General features: G+C 43.0%; 1 protein-coding gene across 5 annotated transcripts in view; it reads right to left on the bottom strand.

Moving 5' to 3' along the window:
- Window positions 1-23,457, bottom strand: part of SLC24A5 (solute carrier family 24 member 5) — a 164,227-nt gene that overhangs the window by 47,855 nt on the left and 92,915 nt on the right. For all 5 annotated transcript variants that reach the window (XM_069766017.1, XM_069766019.1, XM_069766021.1 and 2 more), the window contains 2 exons: window positions 16,875-16,975; window positions 4,988-5,271 (listed from right to left, as the gene is read on the bottom strand). In XM_069766017.1, the coding sequence (XP_069622118.1) occupies window positions 4,988-5,271; window positions 16,875-16,975 (385 nt within the window). The remainder of the gene's footprint in view (window positions 1-4,987; window positions 5,272-16,874; window positions 16,976-23,457) is intronic.

Genomic DNA, 23,457 nt, shown 5'->3' with positions numbered 1-23,457 from the left:
TCTCCAGACATGCTCAATTGGGTTTTGGTCAGGGCTCTGGCTGGGCCAGTCAAGAATGGCCAGAGTTGTTCTGAAGCCACTCCTTTGTTATTTTAGCTGTGTTCTTAGGGTCATTGTCTTGTTGGAAGGTGAACCTTTGGCCAAGTCTGAGGTCCAGAGCACTCTGGAAGAGGTTTTCATCCAGGATATCTCTGTACTTGGCCACATTGATGTTTCCTTCAATGACAACCAGTCGTCCTGTCTCTGCAGCTGAAAAACACCCCTATAGCATGATGCTGCCACCACGTTTCACTGTTGGGATTGTATTGAGCAGGTGATGAGCAGTGCCTGGTTTTCTCCACACATACCGCTTAGAATTATCACCAAAAAGGTCTATCTGCGTCTCATCAGACCAAAGAATCTTATTTCTCATAGTCTTGGGAGTCCTTCATGTGTTTTTTAGCAATCTCTATGCTGGCTTTCATATGTCTTGCACTGAGGAGAGGCTTCCGTCGGGCCACTCTGCCATAAAGGCCAGACTGGTGGAGGGCTGCAGTGATAGTTGACTTTGTGGAGCTTTCTCCCATCTCCCTACTGCATCTCTGGAGCTCAGCCACAGTGATCTTGGGGTTCTTCTTTACTTCGCTCACCAAGGCTCGTCTCCCACGATTGCTCAGTTTGGCTGGACGGCCAGGTCTAGGAAGACTTCTGGTGGTCCCAAACTTCTTCCATTTAATGATTATGAATGCCACTGTGCTCTTAGTAACCTTGAGTACTGCATAAATTCTTTTGTAACCTTGGCCAGATCTGTGGCTTGCCACAATTCTATTTCTGAGGTCCTTGGCCAGTTCCTTTGACCTCATGATTCTCATTTGGTCTGACATGCACTGTGAGCTGTGACGTCTTATATAGACAGGTGTGTGCCTTTCCAAATCAAGTCCTATCGGTTTAATTAAACACAGTTGGCCTCCAATGAAGGAGTAAAACCATCTCAAGGAGGATCACAAGGAAATGGACAGCATGTGACTTAAATATGAGTGTCTGTGCAAAGGTTCTGAATACTTGTAACCATGTGATATTTCAGTTTTTCATTTTTATTAAATTTGCAAAAGTGTGTACATTTCTGTTTTTTCAGTCAAGATGGGGTGCAGAGTGTATATTAATGTGAAAAAAATGAACTTTTTTGAATTTACCAAATGGCTGCAACAAAACCAAAAGTGAAATTTTTAAAGGGCTCTGAATACTGGAATACAGGACTGGCGCATAGCAAATGTGGTGCCAATATTCAAAAAGGGCTCTAAAAGTGAACCTGGAAATTATAGGCCAGTAAGTCTAACCTCTATTGTTGGTAAAATATTTGAAGGGTTTCTGAGGGATGTTATTCTGGATTATCTCAATGAGAATAACTGTTTAACTCCATATCAGCATGGGTTTATGAGAAATCGCTCCTGTCAAACCAATCTAATCAGTTTTTATGAAGAGGTAAGCTATAGGCTGGACCACGGTGAGTCATTGGACGTGGTATATCTCGATTTTTCCAAAGCGTTTGATACCGTGCCGCACAAGAGGTTGGTACACAAAATGAGAATGCTTGGTCTGGGGGAAAATGTGTGTAAATGGGTTAGTAACTGGCTTAGTGATAGAAAGCAGAGGGTGGTTATAAATGGTATAGTCTCTAACTGGGTCGCTGTGACCAGTGGGGTACCGCAGGGGTCAGTATTGGGACCTGTTCTCTTCAACATATTCATTAATGATCTGGTAGAAGGTTTACGCAGTAAAATATCGATATTTGCAGATGATACAAAACTCTGTAAAGCAGTTAATACAAGAGAAGATAGTATTCTGCTACAGATGGATCTGGATAAGTTGGAAACTTGGGCTGAAAGGTGGCAGATGAGGTTTAACAATGATAAATGTAAGGTTATACACATGGGAAGAGGGAATCAATATCACCATTACACACTGAACGGGAAACCACTGGGTAAATCTGACAGGGAGAAGGACTTGGGGATCCTAGTTAATGATAAACTTACCTGGAGCAGCCAGTGCCAGGCAGCAGCTGCCAAGGCAAACAGGATCATGGGGTGCATTAAAAGAGGTCTGGATACACATGATGAGAGCATTATACTGCCTCTGTACAAATCCCTAGTTAGACCGCACATGGAGTACTGTGTCCAGTTTTGGGCACCGGTGCTCAGGAAGGATATAATGGAACTAGAGAGAGTACAAAGGAGGGCAACAAAATTAATAAAGGGGATGGGAGAACTACAATACCCAGATAGATTAGCGAAATTAGGATTATTTAGTCTAGAAAAAAGACGACTGAGGGGCGATCTAATAACCATGTATAAGTATATAAGGGGACAATACAAATATCTCGCTGAGGATCTGTTTATACCAAGGAAGGTGACGGGCACAAGGGGGCATTCTTTGCGTCTGGAGGAGAGAAGGTTTTTCCACCAACATAGAAGAGGATTCTTTACTGTTAGGGCAGTGAGAATCTGGAATTGCTTGCCTGAGGAGGTGGTGATGGCGAACTCAGTCGAGGGGTTCAAGAGAGGCCTGGATGTCTTCCTGGAGCAGAACAATATTGTATCATACAATTATTAGGTTCTGTAGAAGGACGTAGATCTGGGTATTTATTTATTATGATGGAATATAGGCTGAACTGGATGGACAAATGTCTTTTTTCGGCCTTACTAACTATGTTACTATGTTACTATGTTACTTTCCGTACCCACTGTATAATGAACATAATCATAGAATGTTAGAGTTGGGAGGGACCTCCAGGGTCATCGGGGCCAACCTCCTGCTCAATGCAGGATTCAGTAAACCATCTCAGATAGATGTCTGTCCTGCTCACCCTACAGCATGGCACAATTTTTATTCTGGGTTACTGGTGGTAAAATCATAGGGTTGACTGATGTCTTCCACTAAAGCTATTAAGGAAAACCAGTATAATTAACTGAGGAAGTGTCAGTAGCTGTAATCAGATTAGTTTACATCTGTGATAGACAAAGGTGTATACACAGATATCTATAAAGACATATGCTTCCTCCAGACATTCAGATTCTACCACCTCTACACTGGGTACTGTAGCCAAAGAGCATTACTATAATATGCATTGGTGCAAAAAACAAACAGACCCTGGCCAGCAAAAGATCATAGGGCGGAGGAGGCACCTGAGAGCAATGGTGCAGCCCAGGGATACAGGACTAGTGTAGGGACTGCACCCAGGGGAAGCCTCTGAGTTAGGGGCAGACAGACAGACCCATTTCTTGTGGGAGGACCGCATTGCATGACAGCTGCACAGAAATCCATTACGCTGCCACGCTTAGGTCAGGAGAGGTGCCGCGCCAGTCCATGCACTTCGATGTGGTTCTCGCATGAGAAATATGGCTGTCTGTCTGCACCACGAGTTATCAGAATTATGCCCAATTCACAAGCAATTGTTTTTCTTGAATGGAAAAATCAGACAGATTTTCATCTGTGTGTTGGATCCATGTTACATTCGCTTTTGGTCCGTGTGCCCATTCTTGCCATCAGTGTATGGCATCAGTTTTTCTCATATTGAAAAAAAAAAAAACAGACTGATGGATGTTTTCCAAGCTTCTACTAGCAGCAAGTCACTTGGATGTCATGTGTGCACCAAATTCACTTAAAGGGAACCTGTCACCTGAATTTGGCGGGCTCTGTTAACGGTCCGATGGGCGGTGTTTTCTGTTCTTTCATGCACCCCTTCTTTTCCTGCTGGCTGCAATATTGTCTTGAATTTGATTCGGTTTCCTCGGTAGTACACGCGCGTGCGCAAGGCAATCTCGCCTTGCGCACGTGCAGTATGCTTTGCAAAGCCAAAAAGCATTAGTGCGCATGCGCCGGCGCACTATGTCCCGGAAGTATTTCGCTGTGTTCCTGGACAGAGTGCGCTGGCGCATGCACACTAATGCTTTTCGGCTTTGCCCGCAGTTGGGCAAAGCATACTGCGCATGCGCAAGGTGAGATTGCATTGCGCACGCGTGTACTACGGAGGAAACTGAATCAAATTCAATACAATATTGCGGCCAGCGGGAACGGAAGGGGTGCATGAAAGGAGAGAAAACACCGCCCATCGGACCGTTAACAGAGCCCGCCAAATTCAGGTGACAGGTTCCCTTTAAATGGGTGAATTTGGTCTGGAAATCCGTGCAACATAGAACATATCTGTTTTCTGTGTGGATAATTGGTTAGTAAAAAAAACCTCCAAAACATGTGAATAGCTCTACGAAATATAGTGCGTCAGTTAAAATCACATGTATGACAAAAACGTATGTGTGAATGAGGTCTTAGAGGATTATATTGGTGATGGTGGCGATCATGTTAATAGCTTGGACTGTGGTACAGAAGCAGAACGTCTGACTCTGGCGCTGTGAACTCGTGTTGGCCACTGAGCTGCAAAGCGTAGCACTAGGGAGAATTGGAGGAAGGAGGCAGCATCAGCAGGAGGTCATAACTACCTCCACACGGGGTTGTGCCCCTGGTCAATGGACCTCCGAAAACAGCATACCATAGAACAGGGGTCCCCAACTCCAGTCCTCAAGGCCCACCAACAGGCCATGTTTTCAGAATTTCCTTTGCATTGCACAGGTGATGCAATTATTACCTGGGCAAGACTAAGGAAATCCTGAAAACATGACATGTTGGTGGGCCTTGAGGACTGGAGTTGGGGACCCCTGCCATAGAGCATTCAAACACAGCCCAGAGGCATCTCTAAAAAAGCCAATATTTTAATCAAGGGGCCATTTAAATCAATGCCACTTTGATTTGATGTTGACACAGAAATTTCCAGTAACTCTAAAGTCTGAGGAGGACCAAAGTATCAACTATGATAGCTCCAAACTCATTCACCAATTATTCTGACAGGCACCTAATGCAAGAAATAATCTGTGGAGGGTTTTCCTTTCAAATATTACCCACTGCCTCTTATGTGGAACAAAATGACACAAGATATCGATTTGAAACCATTACTGACCATCTGAAATGTCATTAAGCTCATGCAAGCTCATTGAGAGATGAGAATAATCGGAATCTTCCTGAAAGATGCCACTATCAGATCGGGAATGCTGGCGAACCACCCGTACACTCTCCTCTTTCCATCCAAGTAAGGGCTGTTGGTCATCGTTTTCTTCCAGAGCGTCAGCAACACATGTACAGCAAGGACTAAACTTCTTAATCATATAGTGATTAATTCTAATGTCAAAGCACAGCACTACAATGTAGAACCCATATATCAATATCAAAGATGCAGATTCATACCTGAAAAAAAATACTTTATATATTAGAGGTTTATGTACGCACCGCTTCTACAAAAATATCCTCATTGTTAAGCATCTAGAAGACATTGGAATTTAGCTGGTTAAATGTTTGAGTTAAGTTTGGCCAACAAGCTGGTAAAATGTGGACACAGGATTGTTACCTAACTAAATTGTTCCTGGTGAAGATTAGATTGAGCAGATATTTGCAGTTTACTCATTGCACACTGTTCTTGATCTATAAAATTGCAGGGTATGTAAGAATGAAGTTCTAAAATAGAGTTAGGGTATGTTCACACGTTCCTGATTTCCATCCTTTTTTTTTCAGGACTGTTTTTTAAAAAACTGCAGCTCTTGGCAGAAAACGCAGGTCCTTTTTTTGGTCCTTTTTTTGATGCGTTTTTTGATCCTTTTTTTGATCCTTTTTTTTATGCAGTTTTCTATGCAGAGTCTGTGTGTTTTCTAGGAAGTTTTTTAGGGTTAAAATGGCTGAAAATACCCTAACCCTACCCCTATTCTAACCTTAGTGGAAAAAAAAAAATTCTTAATTTTTTTTTATTGTCCCTACCTATGGGGGTGACAAAGGGGGGGGGTGTCATTTACTATTTTTTTTTTATTTTGATCACTGAGATATAATCTATCTCAGTGATCAAAATGCACTTTGGAACGAATCTGCCGGCCGGCAGATTCGGTGGGCGCACTGCGCATGCGCCCACCATTTTGCAAGATGGCGGCGCCCAGGGAGAAGACGGCCGGACGGACACCGGGACGCCGGGTAAGTATAAGGGGGGGAGATTAGGGCACGGGGGGGCATCGGAGCACTGGGGGGGGCATCGGAGCACGGGGCGGTGGGATTGGAGCACGGGGGGGCAGCCACACTCCGCCCACGCACTTCCGCCCGCTTCCCCGCACTTCCTGCTGCAGCGGTTCTGCACCACAAACCGCAGTAAAACCCGCAGATATTTTTTTCATCTGCGGGTTTTACTGCGGGTTTGACCTCACAATGGAGGTCAATGGGTGCAGAACCGCTGCGGCTCCGAAAAAAGAAGTGACATGGTACTTCTTTTTTCCCGCAGCTATTCAGCGCGGCTTTTTTTTTTATTTTCCGCATTGTGGGCACAGCAGTTCCTGTTTTACATAGGGTACAATGTAATGTACCCTGCATGGAAAACAGCTGCGGACCCGCAGCGGGAAAATCGCGGCAATTCCGCATGAAAAAAAGGATCGTGTGAACATGGCCTTAGGGATAGCTATTGAAACATTAAGTTTTGTTTTTTTATTTTTCTCTGAAAATTAAACGAAATTCTTCAAACTCCGAAGAACAGCTGTTATTCCTAAGGGTATCTGCGTCTAGATATACAATTCCCCTGCATTGGCCATGCTAAGTAATATAACTTTGCGTGTGAGTCACTGAAATGAATGGCCAATTAATTAATATATAGACAGGCTGGATCTAGTTAATATATAGACAGGCTGAGTATGCCAATGCTAAGGGACAGGGTAGATTGACTCCCCTAGCCACCTTAAGACATCCATAAAAAAGAAAAAAAAAGAAATAGGAATATGTGACAGGGGTTGTCTCACTAAATGATAACCACAATCCAATCTGCCATAGGTCTTTATGCGACAACCTCTGTATTAATAAAGGGGGAGCATAGATTTTTTTTTCTTAATGGATGCAGACATCTTGCATGAGCTGCTGATCTGCTCTGTTAATAATGCAAAGTCAGAGATATACATTACATTTGACACACAGACCATTGGAAACAAGAGACTGCAGACGCCTCACTGACTTGTATGTGCAGGCTATGACCTATGCAGAGGACATGAAACATGGAATATCACCTATTGTGAATGGTGGGTCCTTTGTTACCCATATGTAGGTGTAACCTTTCTTGGTAATCCTGACTGTGATGATAATCAGATAACTACTGATCTCTACAAAACACAAAGTCTAAAGGTACCGTCACACAATGATATCATTAACCATATCGTTGCTTTTTGTGATGTAGCAACGATATCGTTAACGAAATCGTTATGTGTGACAGCGACCAACGATCAGGCCCCTGCTGGGAGATCGTTGGTCGCTGGGGAAAGTCCAGGACTTTATTTCGTCGCTGGATCACCCGCTGACATCGCTGAATCGGCGTGTGTGACGCCGATTCAGCGATGTCTTCACTGGTAACCAGGGTAAACATCGGGTTACTAAGCGCAGGGCCGCGCTTAGTAACCCGATGTTCACCCTGGTTACCATTGTAAAAGTAAAAAAAAAAAAAAAAAAAACACTACATACTTACATTCCAGTGTCTGGTCACGTCCCTCGCCTTCAGCTTCCCGCACTGACTGAGCGCCGGCTGGCCGTAAAGCACAGCGGTGACGTCACCGCAGTGCTTTACGGCCGGCGCTCAGTCAGTGCGGGAAGCTGAAGGCGAGGGACGTGACCAGACACCGGAATGTAAGTATGTAGGGTTTGTTTTTTTTACATTTACAATGGTAACCAGGGTAAACATCGGGTTACTAAGCGCGGCCCTGCGCTTAGTAACCCGATGTTTACCCTGGTTACCCGGGGACTTCGGGATCGTTGGTCGCTGGAGAGCTGTCTGTGTGACAGCTCTCCAGCGACCAAACAGCGACGCTGTAGCGATCGGCATCGTTGTCTAGATCGCTGCAGCGTCGCTAAATGTGACGGTACCTTAATTTTTTCCACCTAATTTCTTCACAATGGTGCACAAAGTTGATAAATTCTGGCAAAACAAATAAAAAATTGCTCTATTTATATATTTTAACCTTGTATGCAACTTTTTACTGTGAAAAGTAGTTGTGCATGTTCTGATTACCGTAAATGTCAGAAAATGTAAGCAAAAATTTAAAGCGTACATAAAATCACTTCAACAGGGCTACTGAATTACATTTGTGCTAAAATATAGCGACTTTTTAAAAGCGATTAATGAATCAGCAGAAAACATTTTGAATCCTAAACCTCACCCACTAGCATAAAAGAAAAAAACCATAAAAGACTGGGCGAAAGTGTAAAAATATAATAAGGTGCTGGTGATGAGCGAATGTGCTTGGATAAGGTGCTATCCGAGCATGCTTGGGTGCTAATCGAGTGATTTTGGCGTGCTCAAAAAATATGTTTGAGTTCTGTGCCTGTTTGTTAGGCAATCCCTGCATGTGTTGTGGCAGCCACGGGGATTAGAACATATTTTTGAGCAATCTGAAGACACTACGTTTGCAACCCTGCATGCTCAGATAACATCTTATCCAAGTATGTTCGCTCATCACTATAAAGGTGAAAAAACACAAACACATACTAGACAAAAAAAGGAGCAAATACAATAATGAATCAGGCCTCAGATGTCAGTATATAGTGATCTTTAATAACCAGAATAAAAACAGCAAAATTTCACTTTTTTTTTAATAAGAACATAATTTTTTTTTTTTTAAAGTATAACCTTAAAAAATAGGCTATTTTCTGATAATTACATTTAGGCTATGTGCACACGTTGCGGAATAGCCGCGGCAATTTTGGCGGCAATTCTGAAACTCACGGCTGTGGGAAATACGCATGCAGAATTGGCATGCGTATTCCCGCTAAACACTAGCGTTTTGCAAGCGTAATTAGGGTGCAGTATGCTAGCATTTTCCAAGCGATCTGTAGCATCGCTTGGAAAACTGACTGACAGGTTGGCCACACTTGTCAAACATAATGTTTGACAAGTGTGACCAACTTTTTACTATTGATGCTGCCTATGCAGCATCAATAGTAAAAAGATGTAATGTTAAAAATAAAAAATCGTGATATTCTCACCTTCCGGCGGCCCCCGCAGCGTTCCTGCTCCTTGCGATGCTCCCGTTCCCAGTAATGCCTCGCGACAATGACCCCAGATGACGTAGCATCACGCGAGACCGCTACGTCATCACAGGTCATTGTCGCAAAGCATCACTGGGAACGGGAGCTTCCTGGAGCATCACTAAGGCCTGGGCTGGATTCGGGGGCCGCCGGAAGGTGAGTATTATAACTATTTTTTATTTTAATTCTCTTATTTTTTTTTACAGGTATATGGTTCCCAGGGCCTGAAGGAGAGTCTCCTCTCCTCCACACCCGGGTACCATCCGCACATGATCCGCTTACTTTGTGCATAATGGGCATAGCCCCATGCGGGAAGCGGATCAATGCATTCCTATGTGTGCGGAATCGCCGCGATTCCACAAAAAGAATGAGCATGCTGCATATTTTGCCGAGATGGGATTCAATGGGTTGTGGAGTGTATGCGTTTTCGCAGCAAAAAAACGAGGCAAAAACGCATACAATCTGCAACGTGTGCACATAGCTTTAATTTAATACAGTCCTATATGAATGGAATCACATACGCAGTGATCCTCAAGATATTTACAAGTCATCTACCTGTTTTTTTCACAAATCAGGACAATTCATTTCAAGTGGTTGTCCATGATGGTTTTTATTCTTTTCCTATGAGATGAGAACTTCAAGGCAGTTTCTAACTACCTGCTGTTCTGCCCGGCCCAGGTAGAGATTATCATGCTTCCTTTGTCATCAACAGAACAGCATTGTGGACAGGGCATCACTCCAACTGTCATGCTGATTGACAGCTGGGTCCCTGTCCCATAGACAGAGCACAGTGGAAGAGAAAGAGCAGCTTCATCCACATGACTGCTCTTAGCTAGGAGGGATCATCACAGGACAGAAGAGGAAGGTAGGTGGCAACTACCGTACCTGTTGTCAAGTTCTTAGTCCTATAGGGAAAAAAACAGTCCCGGATAACCCCTGTAAAGCTTTACTCTAATCTCAGCAATTCATGTCTGAGGTGGGAATATTTCCCTTTATGCGCTGGCCACAGGAGGTGAGGACTCTGATATGGTACACTTTTCTTATGGCCACATTCACACTACCATGACCATTTTTACGCCCATGTAAGGCTACTTTCACACATCAGGTTTTTGTCGTCAGGCACAATACGGTGAGTTTTGAAAAAAGCGGATCCGTTTTTTTTCCGCTGGATCCGTTTTTTTCTCATAGACTTGTATTCGTGCTGGATTGTGCCTGATGACCAGTTTTTTGCCGGATCTGTCCACAATATCTTTTCCGGCGGACGGAGAAAAAGTCCATATGAACATTTTTTCTGTCCGTCGAAAAAACGCCCAGCGTCGGTTCCAGCGGTAACCGGATGAAACTGACATGTGAAATGATGAATCCGGCCTCCGAATCCGGTCTTACATGCATTCTCCATACAATCATGGTTGGTCGGTCTCTCTCTCTCTGTCGGTCTCTCACTCTCTCTCCTCCACCCCGGAACAGGAAGTTATCCACGGGTTAAAAAACTATAACCGGATCCAGCACAAAAACTGATTTGGCGCATAAGTTTTTCACTATTTGCGACGGATCTGTTTTTTGAAAAAAATTGCCAGATTCTGCCTAAAACAAAAAAACTGATGTGTGAAAGTAGCCTTATACAGACCATTTTTCTCTCTTGTATCAGCCGTCTGCATAAGGTGTAGCATCCATTTTTTTCTCATCTATTTTTAACAACTGAAGTCGGTAATGTTTCTGAACTTTTATTTATCACTTGACTTACCAATGGATCAATTAAAAACTGGATGAAAGACATAAGTACAAAGTCTGTCTTCCATTTTTCATTTGTGTTTAACGAATCCTCATAGATCTTAACCCCTTTCTGCCATTAGACGTACTATTCCGTCCATGTGGGGTGGGCTTTACTTCCCAAGGACGGAATAGTACGTCATAGGCGATCGGCCGCGCTCACGGGGGGAGCGCGGACGATTGCGGCCGGGTGTCAGCTGCTTTTCGCAGCTGACATCCGGCAATATGTGCCAGGAGCGGTCACGGACCGCCCCCGGCACATTAACCCCCGGCACACCGCGATCAAACATGATCGCGATGTGCCGGCGGTGCAGGGAAGCATCGCGCAGGGAGGGAGCTCCCTGCGGGCTTCCCTGAGACCCCCGCAGCAACGCGATGTGATCGCGTTGCTCCGGGGGTCTCTTACCTCCTCCCTGCAGCAAGTCCCGGATCCAAGATGGCCGCGGATCCGGGTCCTGCAGGGAGGGAGGTGGCTTACCAAGTGCCTGCTCAGAGCAGGCACTTGGTAACGCTGCAGCGCTGTTTGACAGTTCGGTGATCTGTCAGAGTGCTGTGCAAACTGGCAGATCACCGATCTGTATTGTCCCCCCCTGGGATAAAGTAAAAAAGTAAAAAAAATTTTTTACAAGTGTGTAAAAAAAAAAAAAAAAAAATCCTAAATAATGAAAAAAAAAAAAAAATATTATTCCCATAAATACATTTCTTTATCTAAATAAAACAAAACAAAACAATAAAAGTACACATATTTAGTATTGCCGCGTCCGTAACGACCCGACCTATAAAACTGGCCCACTAGTTAACCCCTTCAGTAAACACCGTAAGAAAAAAGAAAAAAAAACGAGGCAAAAAACAACGCTTTATTATCATACCGCCGAACAAAAAGTGGAATAACACGCGATCAAAAAGACAGATATAAATAACCATGGTACCGCTGAAAGCGTCATCTTGTCCCGCAAAAAACGAGCCGCCATACAGCAACATCAGCAAAAAAATAAAAAAGTTATAGTCCTCAGAATAAAGTGATGCAAAAATAATTATTTTTTCTATAAAATAGTTTTTATCGTATAAAAGCGCCAAAACATAAAAAAATGATATAAATGAGGCATCTCTGTTATCGTACTGACCCGAAGAATAAAACTGCTTTATCAATTTTACCAAACGCGGAACGGTATAAACGCCTCCCCCAAAAGAAATTCATAAATAGCTGGTTTTTGCTAATTCTGCCTCACAAAAATCGGAATAAAAAGCGATCAAAAAAGGTCACGTGACCGAAAGTGTTACCAATAAAAACGTCAACTCGTCCCGCAAAAAACAAGACCTCACATGACTCTGTGGATTCAAATATGGAAAAATTATAGCTCTCAAAATGTGGTAACGCAAAAAATATTTTTTGCAATAAAAAGCGTCTTTCAGTGAGTGACGGCTGCCAATCATAAAAATCCGCTAAAAAACCCGCTATAAAAGTAAATCAAACCCCCCTTCATTACCCCCTTAGTTAGGGAAAAATAAAAAAAAATTTAAAAAATGTATTTATTTCCATTTTCCCATTAGGGTTAGGGCTAGGGCTAGGGCTAGGGTTAGGGTTAGAGCTAGGGTTAAGGCTACAGTTAGGGTTAAGGCTACAGTTAGGGTTAAGGCTACAGTTAGGGTTAAGGCTACAGTTAGGGTTAAGGCTACAGTTAGGGTTAAGGCTACAGTTAGGGTTAAGGCTACAGTTAGGGTTAAGGCTACAGTTAGGGTTAAGGCTACAGTTAGGGTTAAGGCTACAGTTAGGGTTAAGGCTACAGTTAGGGTTAAGGCTACAGTTAGGGTTAAGGCTACAGTTAGGGTTAAGGCTACAGTTAGGGTTAAGGCTACAGTTAGGGTTAAGGCTACAGTTAGGGTTAAGGCTACAGTTAGGGTTAAGGCTACAGTTAGGGTTAAGGCTACAGTTAGGGTTAAGGCTACAGTTAGGGTTAAGGCTACAGTTAGGGTTAAGGCTACAGTTAGGGTTAAAGCTACAGTTAGGGTTAAGGCTACAGTTAGGGTTAAGGCTACAGTTAGGGTTAAGGCTACAGTTAGGGATGGGGCTAAAGTTAGGGTTTGGATTACATTTGCGGTTGGGAATAGGGTTGGGATTAGGGTTAGGGGTGTGTCAGCGTTAGAGGTGTGGTTAGGGTTTCCGTTGGAATTAGGGTTAGGGGTGTGTTTGGATTAGGGTTTCAGTTATAATTGGGGGGTTTCCACTGTTTAGACACATCAGGGGCTCTCCAAACGCGACATGGCGTCCGATCTCAATTCCAGCCAATTCTGCGTTGAAAAAGTAAAACAGTGCTCCTTCCCTTCCGAGCTCTCCCGTGTGCCCAAACAGGAGTTTACCCCAACATATGGGGTATCAGCGTACTCAGGACAAATTGGACAACAACTTTTGGGGTCCAATTTCTCCTGTTACCCTTAAGAAAAATACAAAACTGGGGGCTAAAAAATAGGTTTTGTGGGAAAAAAAAGATTTTTTAATTTTCACGGCTCTGCGTTATAAACTGTAGTGAAACACTTGGGGGCTCAAAGCTCTCACAACACATCTAGATAAGTTTGTGGGGGGGTCTAGTTTCCAATATGGGGTCACTTGTGGGGGGTTTCTACTGTTTAGGTACATTAGGGGCTCTGCAAACGCAATGTGACGCCTGCAGACCATTCCATCTAAGTCTGCATTCCAAATGGCGCTCCTTCCCTTCCGAGCCCTCCCATGCGCCCAAACGGTGGTTCCTCCCCACATATGGGGCATCAGCGCACTCAGGACAAATTGGACAACAAATTTTGGGGTCCAATTTCTCCTGTTACCCTCGAGAAAATACAAAACTGGGGGCTAAAAAATAATTTTGGGGGGAATTTTTATTTTTTTTTTCACGGCTCTGCGTTAGAAACTGTAGTGAAACACTTGAGGGCTCAAAGTTCTCACAACACATCTAGATAAGTTCCTTTGGGGGTCTAGTTTCCAATATGGGGTCACTTGTGGGGGGTTTCTACTGTTTAGGTACATTAGGGGCTCTGCAAACGCAATGTGACGCCTGCAGACCATTCCATAAACATTTCTAGAATTCGCCCTTTTCTTACTTTCGACTCTGCAAAAACTCTTACTGTTTCACTTATTCATTCTCGTCTGGACTATTGTAACTCTCTACTAATCGGCCTCCCTCTTGCAAAACTCTCCCCGCTCCAATCTGTCCTGAATGCTGCAGCCAGGATCATATTCCTCACCAACCGTTACACCGATGCCTCTACCCTGTGCCAGTCATTACACTGGCTACCCATCCACTCCAGAATCCAGTACAAAACTACTACCCTCATCCACAAAGCACTCCATGGCTCAGCATCACCCTACATCTCCTCCCTGGTATCAGTCTACCACCCTACCCGTGCCCTCCGCTCCGCTAATGACCTCAGGTTAGCATCCTCAATAATCAGAACCTCCCACTCCCGTCTCCAAGACTTTACACGTGCTGCGCCGATTCTTTGGAATGCACTACCTAGGTTAATACGATTAATCCCCAATCCCCACAGTTTTAAGCGTACCCTAAAAACTCATTTGTTCAGACTGGCCTACCGCCTCAATGCATTAACCTAACGATCCCTGTGTGGCCTATTTATAATAAAAAAAAAAAAAAAAAAGGTTCCTCGCATCATGTTCTCATACACTTTATGCAGTATTAGCCCTCTGTGTCTGTACTGCTACATACTTAGGCAGGTAACTGGTTCATGCAGCTTTACATGAACACCTGAGCCTTACACTATAGCTGGTCCGAATAACTAAAGCAATTGTTACCATCCACCTCTCGTGTCTCCCCTTTTCCCCATAGTTTGTAAGCTTGCGAGCAGGGCCCTCACTCCTCCTGGTATCTGTTTTGAACTGTATTTCTGTTATGCTGTAATGTCTATTGTCTGTACAAGTCCCCTCTATAATTTGTAAAGCGCTGCGGAATATGTTGGCGCTATATAAATAAAAATTATTATTATTATTATTATTATTCCATCTAAGTCTGCATTCCAAATGGCGCTCCTTCCCTTCCGAGCCCTCCCATGCGCCCAAACGGTGGTTCCCCCCCACATATGGGGTATCAGCGCACTCAGGACAAATTGCACAACAAATTTTGGGGTCCAATTTCTCCTGTTACCCTTGGGAAAATACAAAACTGGGGGCTAAAAAATAATATTTGTGGGAAAAAAATGTTGTTTTATTTTTACGGCTCTGCATTATAAACTTCTGTGAAGCACTTGGTGGGTCAAAGTGCTCACCACACCTCTAGACAAGTTCCTTAGGGGGTCTACTTTCCAAAATGGTGTCACTTGTGGGGGGTTTCAATGTTTAGGCACATCAGTGGCTCTTCAAACGCAACATGACGTCCCATCTCAATTCCTATCAATTTTGCATTCAAAGGTCAAACGGCGCTCCTTCCCTTCAGAGGTCTCCCATGCGCCCAAACAGTGGTTTACCCCCACATATGGGGTATCAGAGTACTCAGGACAAATTGTGCAACAACTTTTTGGTTCCAATTTCTTCTCTTACCATTGGGAAAATAAAAAATTGGGGGCGAAAAGATAATTTTTGTGAAAAATAAAATATTTTTTATTTTGTACGGTTCTGCATTATAAACTTCTGTGAAGCACTTGATGGGTCAAAGTGCTCACCACACCTCTAGATAAGTTCCTTAGGGGGTCTACTTTCCAAAATGGTGTCACTTGTGGGGGGTTTCAATGTTTAGGCACATCAGTGGCTCTCCAAACGCAACATGGCGTCCCATCTCAATTCCAGTCAATTTTGCATTAAAAAGTCAAATGGCGCTCCTTCGCTTCCAAGATCTGTCATGCGCCCAAACAGTGGTTTACCTCCACTTATGGGGTATCGGCGTACTCAGGACAAATTGTACAACAAGATTTGGGGTGCATTTTCTCCTGTAACTCTTGGCAAAATAAAACAAATTGGAGCTGAAGTAAATTTTTTGTGAAAAAAAGTTAAATGTTCATTTTTATTTAAACATTCCAAAAATTCCTGTGAAACACCTGAAGGGTTAATAAACTTCTTGAATGTGGTTTTGAGCACCTTGAGGGGTGTAGTTTTTAGAATGGTGTCACACTTGGGTATTTTCTATCATATAGACCCCTCAAAATGACTTCAAATGAGATGTGGTCCCTAAAATAAAATGGTGTTGTAAAAATGAGAAATTGCTGGTCAACTTTTAACCCTTATAACTCCCTAACAAAAAAAAAATTTTGGTTCCAAAAGTGTGCTGATGTAAAGTAGACATGTGGGAAATGTTAATTATTCAGTATTTTGTGTGACATATCTCTGTGATTTAATTGCATAAAAATTCAAAGTTGGAAAATTGCGAAATTTTCAAAATTTTCGCCATGTTTCCGTTTTTTTCACAAATAAACACAGGCAATATCAAAGAAATTTTACCACTATCATGAAGCACAATATGTCACGAGAAAACATTGTCAGAATCACCGGGATCCGTTGAAGCATTCCAGAGTTATAACCTCATAAAGGGACAGTGGTCAGAATTGTAAAAATTGGCCCGGTCATTAACGTGCAAACCACCCTTGGGGGTAAAGGGGTTAATGGCCAAATCGGACGTCCAAAATGGATGAGCGTAGGCCATGAGCTTGTGGATCAGAAACATGGCTCTGTTTTAAAATGGATGCATCTGGATCAATGTGCTGTCAGAGGTAAAATCAGAAAGCATGGCTACGATGACAACTGGTGTGTGAATGTAGCTAAATTCCTACATAAGTGATGGGAGTTATGTACACAGAATTAGCAGCCTACTCTGCTATTTTTGCGGCAGGGGTAAAGAGGCAGATATCCATTTTTCACCCAGAAATAGCCGTCATGGGAACACTCCTTTATAAAAGGAGAGCAGGAAAAGGATTGAAAAAGCCTTTTAATTGGTAAAAACATACAGAAACACTGAATGACATAATGAGTACTGCAATAGGTTACTCACCAGTATATACGATTATCAAATGTTATGGCAATTACTGCTCCTACACTAACAGCATATGCAACACAATCACGAAATAACGGCCAACACGTTAACTTGCAAATCTGAGGAGAGAAAAGAAAAATAGAGGATTTCTTTTAAAGAAGAAATAGAATCACACAGGATTCAACTTGCCTCTACCAACAGAATATACATGCTGATAGTGCTAGACATCATAGCATGGTTGTGGACACTAGAAAGACTTAACTGACCCGGAATAAACACCAGTGACGCCAACGGGTCTGGTTCCCAGCTCCCCTTATGCAAATTGCCTCTTCAGAGAAAAAGAGGACTTAAACTCTATAGCGCCACCAGTTGGAAGTACCATGTCTGCGAATTGAGATACTGATTTGGTTTTTATCCCAAGTCATATTGCACGACTCGTTAAAGGGTTGATTATGACTTGTAGGATCGCTACTACCAACAGGTGGCGTTATAGAGTTAAGTAGAGGACTTAACTCTATAACGCCACCTGTTGGTAGTAGCGATCCTACAAGTCAGTTTTCTCTGAAAAGGCAATTTGCATATTAAATTCCCAGAGGAGCATTGCACGGCGAATAAGCCTCCTTACCTTGACAAGCCAGAGCTGGTATGTCACTCTCCACAAGGAGAAACCTTACCCCTTCGACCCCAGCTCCCCTTAGACATTCTGACGGTTTTGTCATCTATGCAGTGCCACACAGAGAGCGGATCATGCTGTCTGGCATTGCTGCTGATATTTTCAATTAGATCTGCATCCTTGAGATGTGGATATAATTAAATAATTAAATATAGAAGCATTCAGAAGGGAGCAGAAAGACATGGGAATGTCTGACGGGAGGCGAGTGCTTACTCAGGGGGCACAGTGGTGGCTAAATGTTTATTCAGAGAGCACAGTGGTGGTTACATGTTTATTCAGGGGGCAAAGTGGTGGCTTAATTTATATTCAGGGGAGGGGGCTCAGTAGCTAGAAATATATTCATTGGGTGCATAGTGACAAATTATATGCTTAGTGGACTTAGTGGTTAATCATTTATGGAGCAGGCACATTGTGGAGTTCGTTGTGTTTAGGGAACACAGTGGGGGGAATTTTTAATGCAAGGACACATTGAGTGGAAAGTTTATTTGAATGATACATTGAGGGGCATATTTGTACTTATGTACAATAACCCCATAGACATCAGTAAGTCACTGAATGTAAATCTGTATTGGGCTTCTGACCACGATTGATCAGTCAATGTCATTGTCTTGAAGTAAAGACTGGTGATGACACTTTTGTTTGCAAAACAACTCCCAGCATAACCTTACTATTATAAAGGTTATACTCGTAGGTGTAGTTTCACATGGTACAAATGACAACAGGCAGGTATACAAGTACCGTATTTACTCGAGTGTAAGCCGACCCGAGTATAAGCCTAGACCCCTAATTTTGCCACACAAAAAAACCTGGGAAACTTAATGACTCAAGTATAAGCCTAGGGTGGAAAATGCAGCAGCTACCGGTAAATGTCAAAAATAAAAATAGATACCAATAAAAGTAAAATTAATTGAGATAATTGAGACAACAGCAGGTTAAGTGTTTTTGAATCTCCATATTGAATCAGGAGCCCCATTTAATGCTCCATACAGTTCATAATGGGCCCCATAAGATGCTCCATATTAAAATATGCCCCATATAATGCTGCACAAATGTTGATTATGACCCCATAAGATGCTCCATAGAGACATTTGCCCCATACAATGCTGCACAAATGTTGATTATGGCCCCATAAGGTGCTCCATACAGACATTTGCCCCATATAATGCTGCTCAAATGATTATGGCCCCATAAGATGCTCCATAGACACATTTGCCTCATATAATGCTGCTTAAATGCTCACTATGGCCTCATAAGATGCTCCATAGACACATTTGCCCCGTAAAATACTCCACAAATGCTGATTATGGCCCCATAAGATGCTCCATAAACACATTTGCCCCGTATAATGCTCCACAAATGCTGATTATGGCCCCATAAGATGCTCCATAGAGATATGTGCCCAATATAATGCTGCACATGGCCCCATAAGATGCTCAATAGAAATATTTGCCCCGTATAATGCTGAACAAATGCTGATTATGGCCCCATAAGATGCTCCATAGACACATTTGCCCCATATGTTGCTGCGATAAAAAAAATATATATATCACATACTCACCTCTCGTCACTCAGGCCCCCAGCACTTGCTATAGTCACCTGTCTGCGTTCCATCGCTGGGCGCAGTTGAGTCTTCTGCCCTCTGACTTGAGCGTCACTGCAGAGGATGCGGAAGACGGAGTGGCGCCTGACGGTGGAACAGGTGAATATAGCGCACTGCCCCCGTCGTACTCACCTGCTCCCGGCGCGGTCCCTGCAGGTCCCTGGCTCTCCGAGCGCTGACAGCTTCTTCCTCCACCCGAGTGGAGCCGCATATTCATTACTGTAATGAGCGGTACCATGTGACCAATCAATACAGGAAGAAGCTGTCAGTGCCCGGAGAACCAGGGACGTCCAGGAACCGTGCCAGGAGCAGGTGAGTATTATTAGACAGCTGCCGCTCCCCCTCCCTTGCCGATCCCTGGGAATGACTCAAGTATAAGCTGAGAGGGGCAATTTCAGCCTAAAAAAATGGGCTGAAATTCTCGGCTTATACTCGAGTATATACGGTATATATACAAGACAATACAAAACCTGGGCTGAGGGCCACTGAGATGTGTTTCACACAGTCCAGTTACCTTTGATTCCCCCATTAATGCAGTGCCTTCCATTATGTGTGGCGTCTTTTTTTATTACTTGCAGTGTCCTCCCTTAGTATAATATACATTGACTGATGCCTGTGTGAGTGGTTTGTATTTACTTAGGGGGTCTGGAGTGTTGTCTGCATTGATTTTGGGGTGTGATGAAGTCAAATACAGTACAATAGGTTAAGGTACCTTCACACTGAACAACTTAACAACGATATCGATAGCGATCTGTGACGTTGCAGCGTCCTGGATAGCGATATCGTTGTGTTTGACACGCCACAGCGATCTGGATCCTGCGGTGACATCGTTGGTCGGAGCAGAAAGGCCAGAACTTTATTCATCGCTGGATCTCCCGCAGACATCGCTGAATCGGCGTGTGTGATGCCGATTCAGCGATGTCTTCACTGGTAACCAGGGTAAACATCGGGATACTAAGCGCAGGGCCGCACTTAGTAACCCGATGTTTACCCTGGTTACCATTGTAAATGTAAAAAAAAAAAAAAAACAGTACATACTTACATTCCGGTGTCTGTCCCCTCGCCGTCAGCTTCCCACACTCACTGAGCGCCGGCCGGCCGTAAAGCACAGCGGTGACGTCACCGCTCTGCTTTACGGCCGGCCGGCGCTGACACAGTGCAGGGAAGCTGACGCCGGGGGACAGACACTGGAATGTAAGTATGTACTGTTTGTTTTTTTTTTACATTTACAATGGTAACCAGGGTAAACATCGGGTTACTAAGCGCGGCCCTGCGCTTAGTAACCCGATGTTTACCCTGGTTACCAGGGGACTTCGGCATCGTTGGTCGCTGGAGAGCTGTCTGTGTGACAGCTCTCCAGTGACCACACAGCGACGAAACAGCGATGCTGCAGCGATCGGCATCGTTGCCTATATCGCTGCAGCGTCGCTTAATGTGATGGTACCTTTAGACTGTACATCAATAAGTGGTGCGGAAGAGGAAACACTTCTTTCACTACTTTAATCAGAACCTCCCACTCCCGTCTCCAAGACTTTACACGTGCTGCGCCGATTCTTTGGAATGCACTACCCAGGTTAAAACTATTAATCCCCAATCCCCAGTTTTAAGCGTGCCCTAAAAACGCATTTGTTCAGATTGGCCTACCGCCTCAACGCATTAACCTAACTATCCCTGTGTGGCCCATTAAAAAAAAACAAACATAAAAAACTTAAACCATAATCCGGTTCCTCGCATCATGTTCTCATACACTTTATGCAGTTAATAGCCCTCTGTGTCTGTACTGTTACATAAATATTATAGAAGAAAAAAAGCCAGCTCACCAATGACGATCGCAGGTGCACGGATCTCCGTTGCAGGCAAACGAAAAAATCCTCAGAAGAAAAGGTAAATGAGATCCAGCTCCTTAAAACGTGACATTTATTGATATCCAAACGATAAAAGTTACACGCATGGGTAAGTCATACAGGCTCCCTCCGGTATGAAGCCCCTGTAGCTGAAAAGGCTAAACGGCAACGCGTTTCGATCCGGAGATCTTTTTCACAGCCATATCCTGGTCTGGTAAAATTATCCTATATGGGGAGACTCCCCATATATTTGGACTTTAATTGTACCGGTTTTGAATGCCCCAAGCTGAAGGCTTTTTATCACCTCCTATAGTAGCATGGCTACAGATTTATCCAGAGAAAGACTACGAAAGGCAGCACAGGTGTTTTCCACCCAGCAAGAAAATAACATCAATCTTGCACCTTTTAATGAAAATATACATAAAATGGAAACCCTCATGATGCAGGAAACTAAGGTGTGGTGGGATCAAACCACGTTAAAAAACTATGTGGATAAAAATATGATACCACGAGGGTTACGTATCAAAAAACTACCTACAACTATGTATTCAGACGAATTCAATGAGGAGTGGAATCTAATTCTAAGTGATTGTTCACACAAACTTATGAAACTCATCATTAAATATGAAGATGAAAAAATAAAAAATATCCAACAAGAGATGGACAAGGTGAATGCTGCATTGACAGAATATAAAACGGACACACGATTTGAGGATTCAATGACCAAGATTAATGAGAAAGTTGCAATGTTGGAGGAACAAATTATGGAGTGTAAAAAACGCAAATTCACCAGAGACCACAATGATTATGGTACCAACAAGGTTTACGATTGGGGCAATTGGACTTATGATAACAAAACCCCGAAATCTATTTTAAAACAAAGCCAGCTACACCAGAGACGGAAAAACTATAAAAAGAAAATGAACAAATCTCATGTCTATTTCTCGTCTTCAGATCAGGAATCAACGGACAATCAAGGCAGCACTTCAGACATCTCTCTAAATGATAATAGAGATAGTACCCCCAGAAACGCCTGTGGACAGTCAAAAAACGCAAAAGGCGGGGGGGGGGGAGAAAACATAGATGTAAGCGGCATGGTGACGCGCAACAAAAAGATGCAGAGGAAATAGATAAATACACCAATGTTCTCAACCTATCATCTAAAAAACTTACGGTGGAGCAGACCCAGGTTTTATCCTTGGGTCTAAATTTTGTTCCGGATCGAAATTTTGATCTATTTACGACTATTATGGATACTAACAAATTTATCAGAAATTTAACTATAAAAAAAAATTTCTTATGTGGAGATTATGATGGGGAGCATCAAACTCAGGAAGAAACTATCTCCCAACCGACAGTGGAAAATGAATTTATTAATATGGACTTTAGGGAACAAGTATCCTTGGTCACATTACAAGATCTAAGTTCCAATGGGGAGGTAGAATTAGATAAAGTTAATTGCTCCCGGAATTTCCACACTAAAAATCCTTACTATTACCCAGTGCATAGGAGATCAGAATGTATGGATCAGTTTCAAGAGGGAGTAGAAAAAGAACTGAGACAATTATATAACAACTGTAATAAGATTGGCGAGAATAACCATAGAAATATATCTAGAAAACTCCAAAATGCAATCAAGGAACTTAAAGACATGACAGAGCTTACGATCAAAATGTCGGATAAGGGAGGGGTGGTAGTGGTGCTAAATACTAGTGATTACCAGGCTAAAATGTTGGAAATGTTGTCTGACCAAAATACATACAAAAAATTAAAGTGCAATCCTTCGCAAGTAATTATAAGTAAAAGAGATAAAATTATTATGGAGGGACATAGTTTGGCAATAATAGACAATAAACAAAAGGAATATCTGATGACAATGGATTCAGTTCTTCCAATTATTTATGGGGTACCCAAAATTCATAAGACAGAAGGGATCCCCCCCATGCGTCCCATAGTATCCGGTATTGGATCCTGCAATGAAAGACTATGCCAATGGGTAGATTCCCTTCTCCAACCCCTAGTGAAACGCAATCCTGGGTATATTAGGGACTCCAAAGAAGTCCTACGAATTATGGATAACAAAATATGGAAGGACAATTACTCCTGGCTGTGTTGTGACGTTATGTCACTCTATACGAGTATTCCACATAGCCTAGCCCTAAAAGCAATTCAATACCATCTCGCTAAATTTAGCAACTACTCAGAGGATTTAGTCCAATATATGTTAGGGGTTATCCAATATTTGTTAACCAATAATTTCTTTCTTTTTGATGGCCAATTTTTTGTTCAATTAACGGGAGTACCTATGGGTGCCAAATATTCACCCTCCCTCGCAAATCTTGTGATGTCGTTTTGGGAAATGGAATACATTTTTTCGGCCACCAATCCGTTTTTGGATCAGGTGGAGTGGTATGGCAGATACATAGATGACACCCTCATTATTTGGGGGGGTGATTTATCTGCCATACCACACTTTATAGATTA

This window comes from Ranitomeya imitator, chromosome 4 (genome assembly GCF_032444005.1).
Source record: "Ranitomeya imitator isolate aRanImi1 chromosome 4, aRanImi1.pri, whole genome shotgun sequence".
NCBI lineage: Eukaryota > Metazoa > Chordata > Amphibia > Anura > Dendrobatidae > Ranitomeya > Ranitomeya imitator.
The sequence above is the reverse complement of the archived record's forward strand: the minus strand, read 5'-3'. Positions and strand labels throughout refer to the sequence as shown.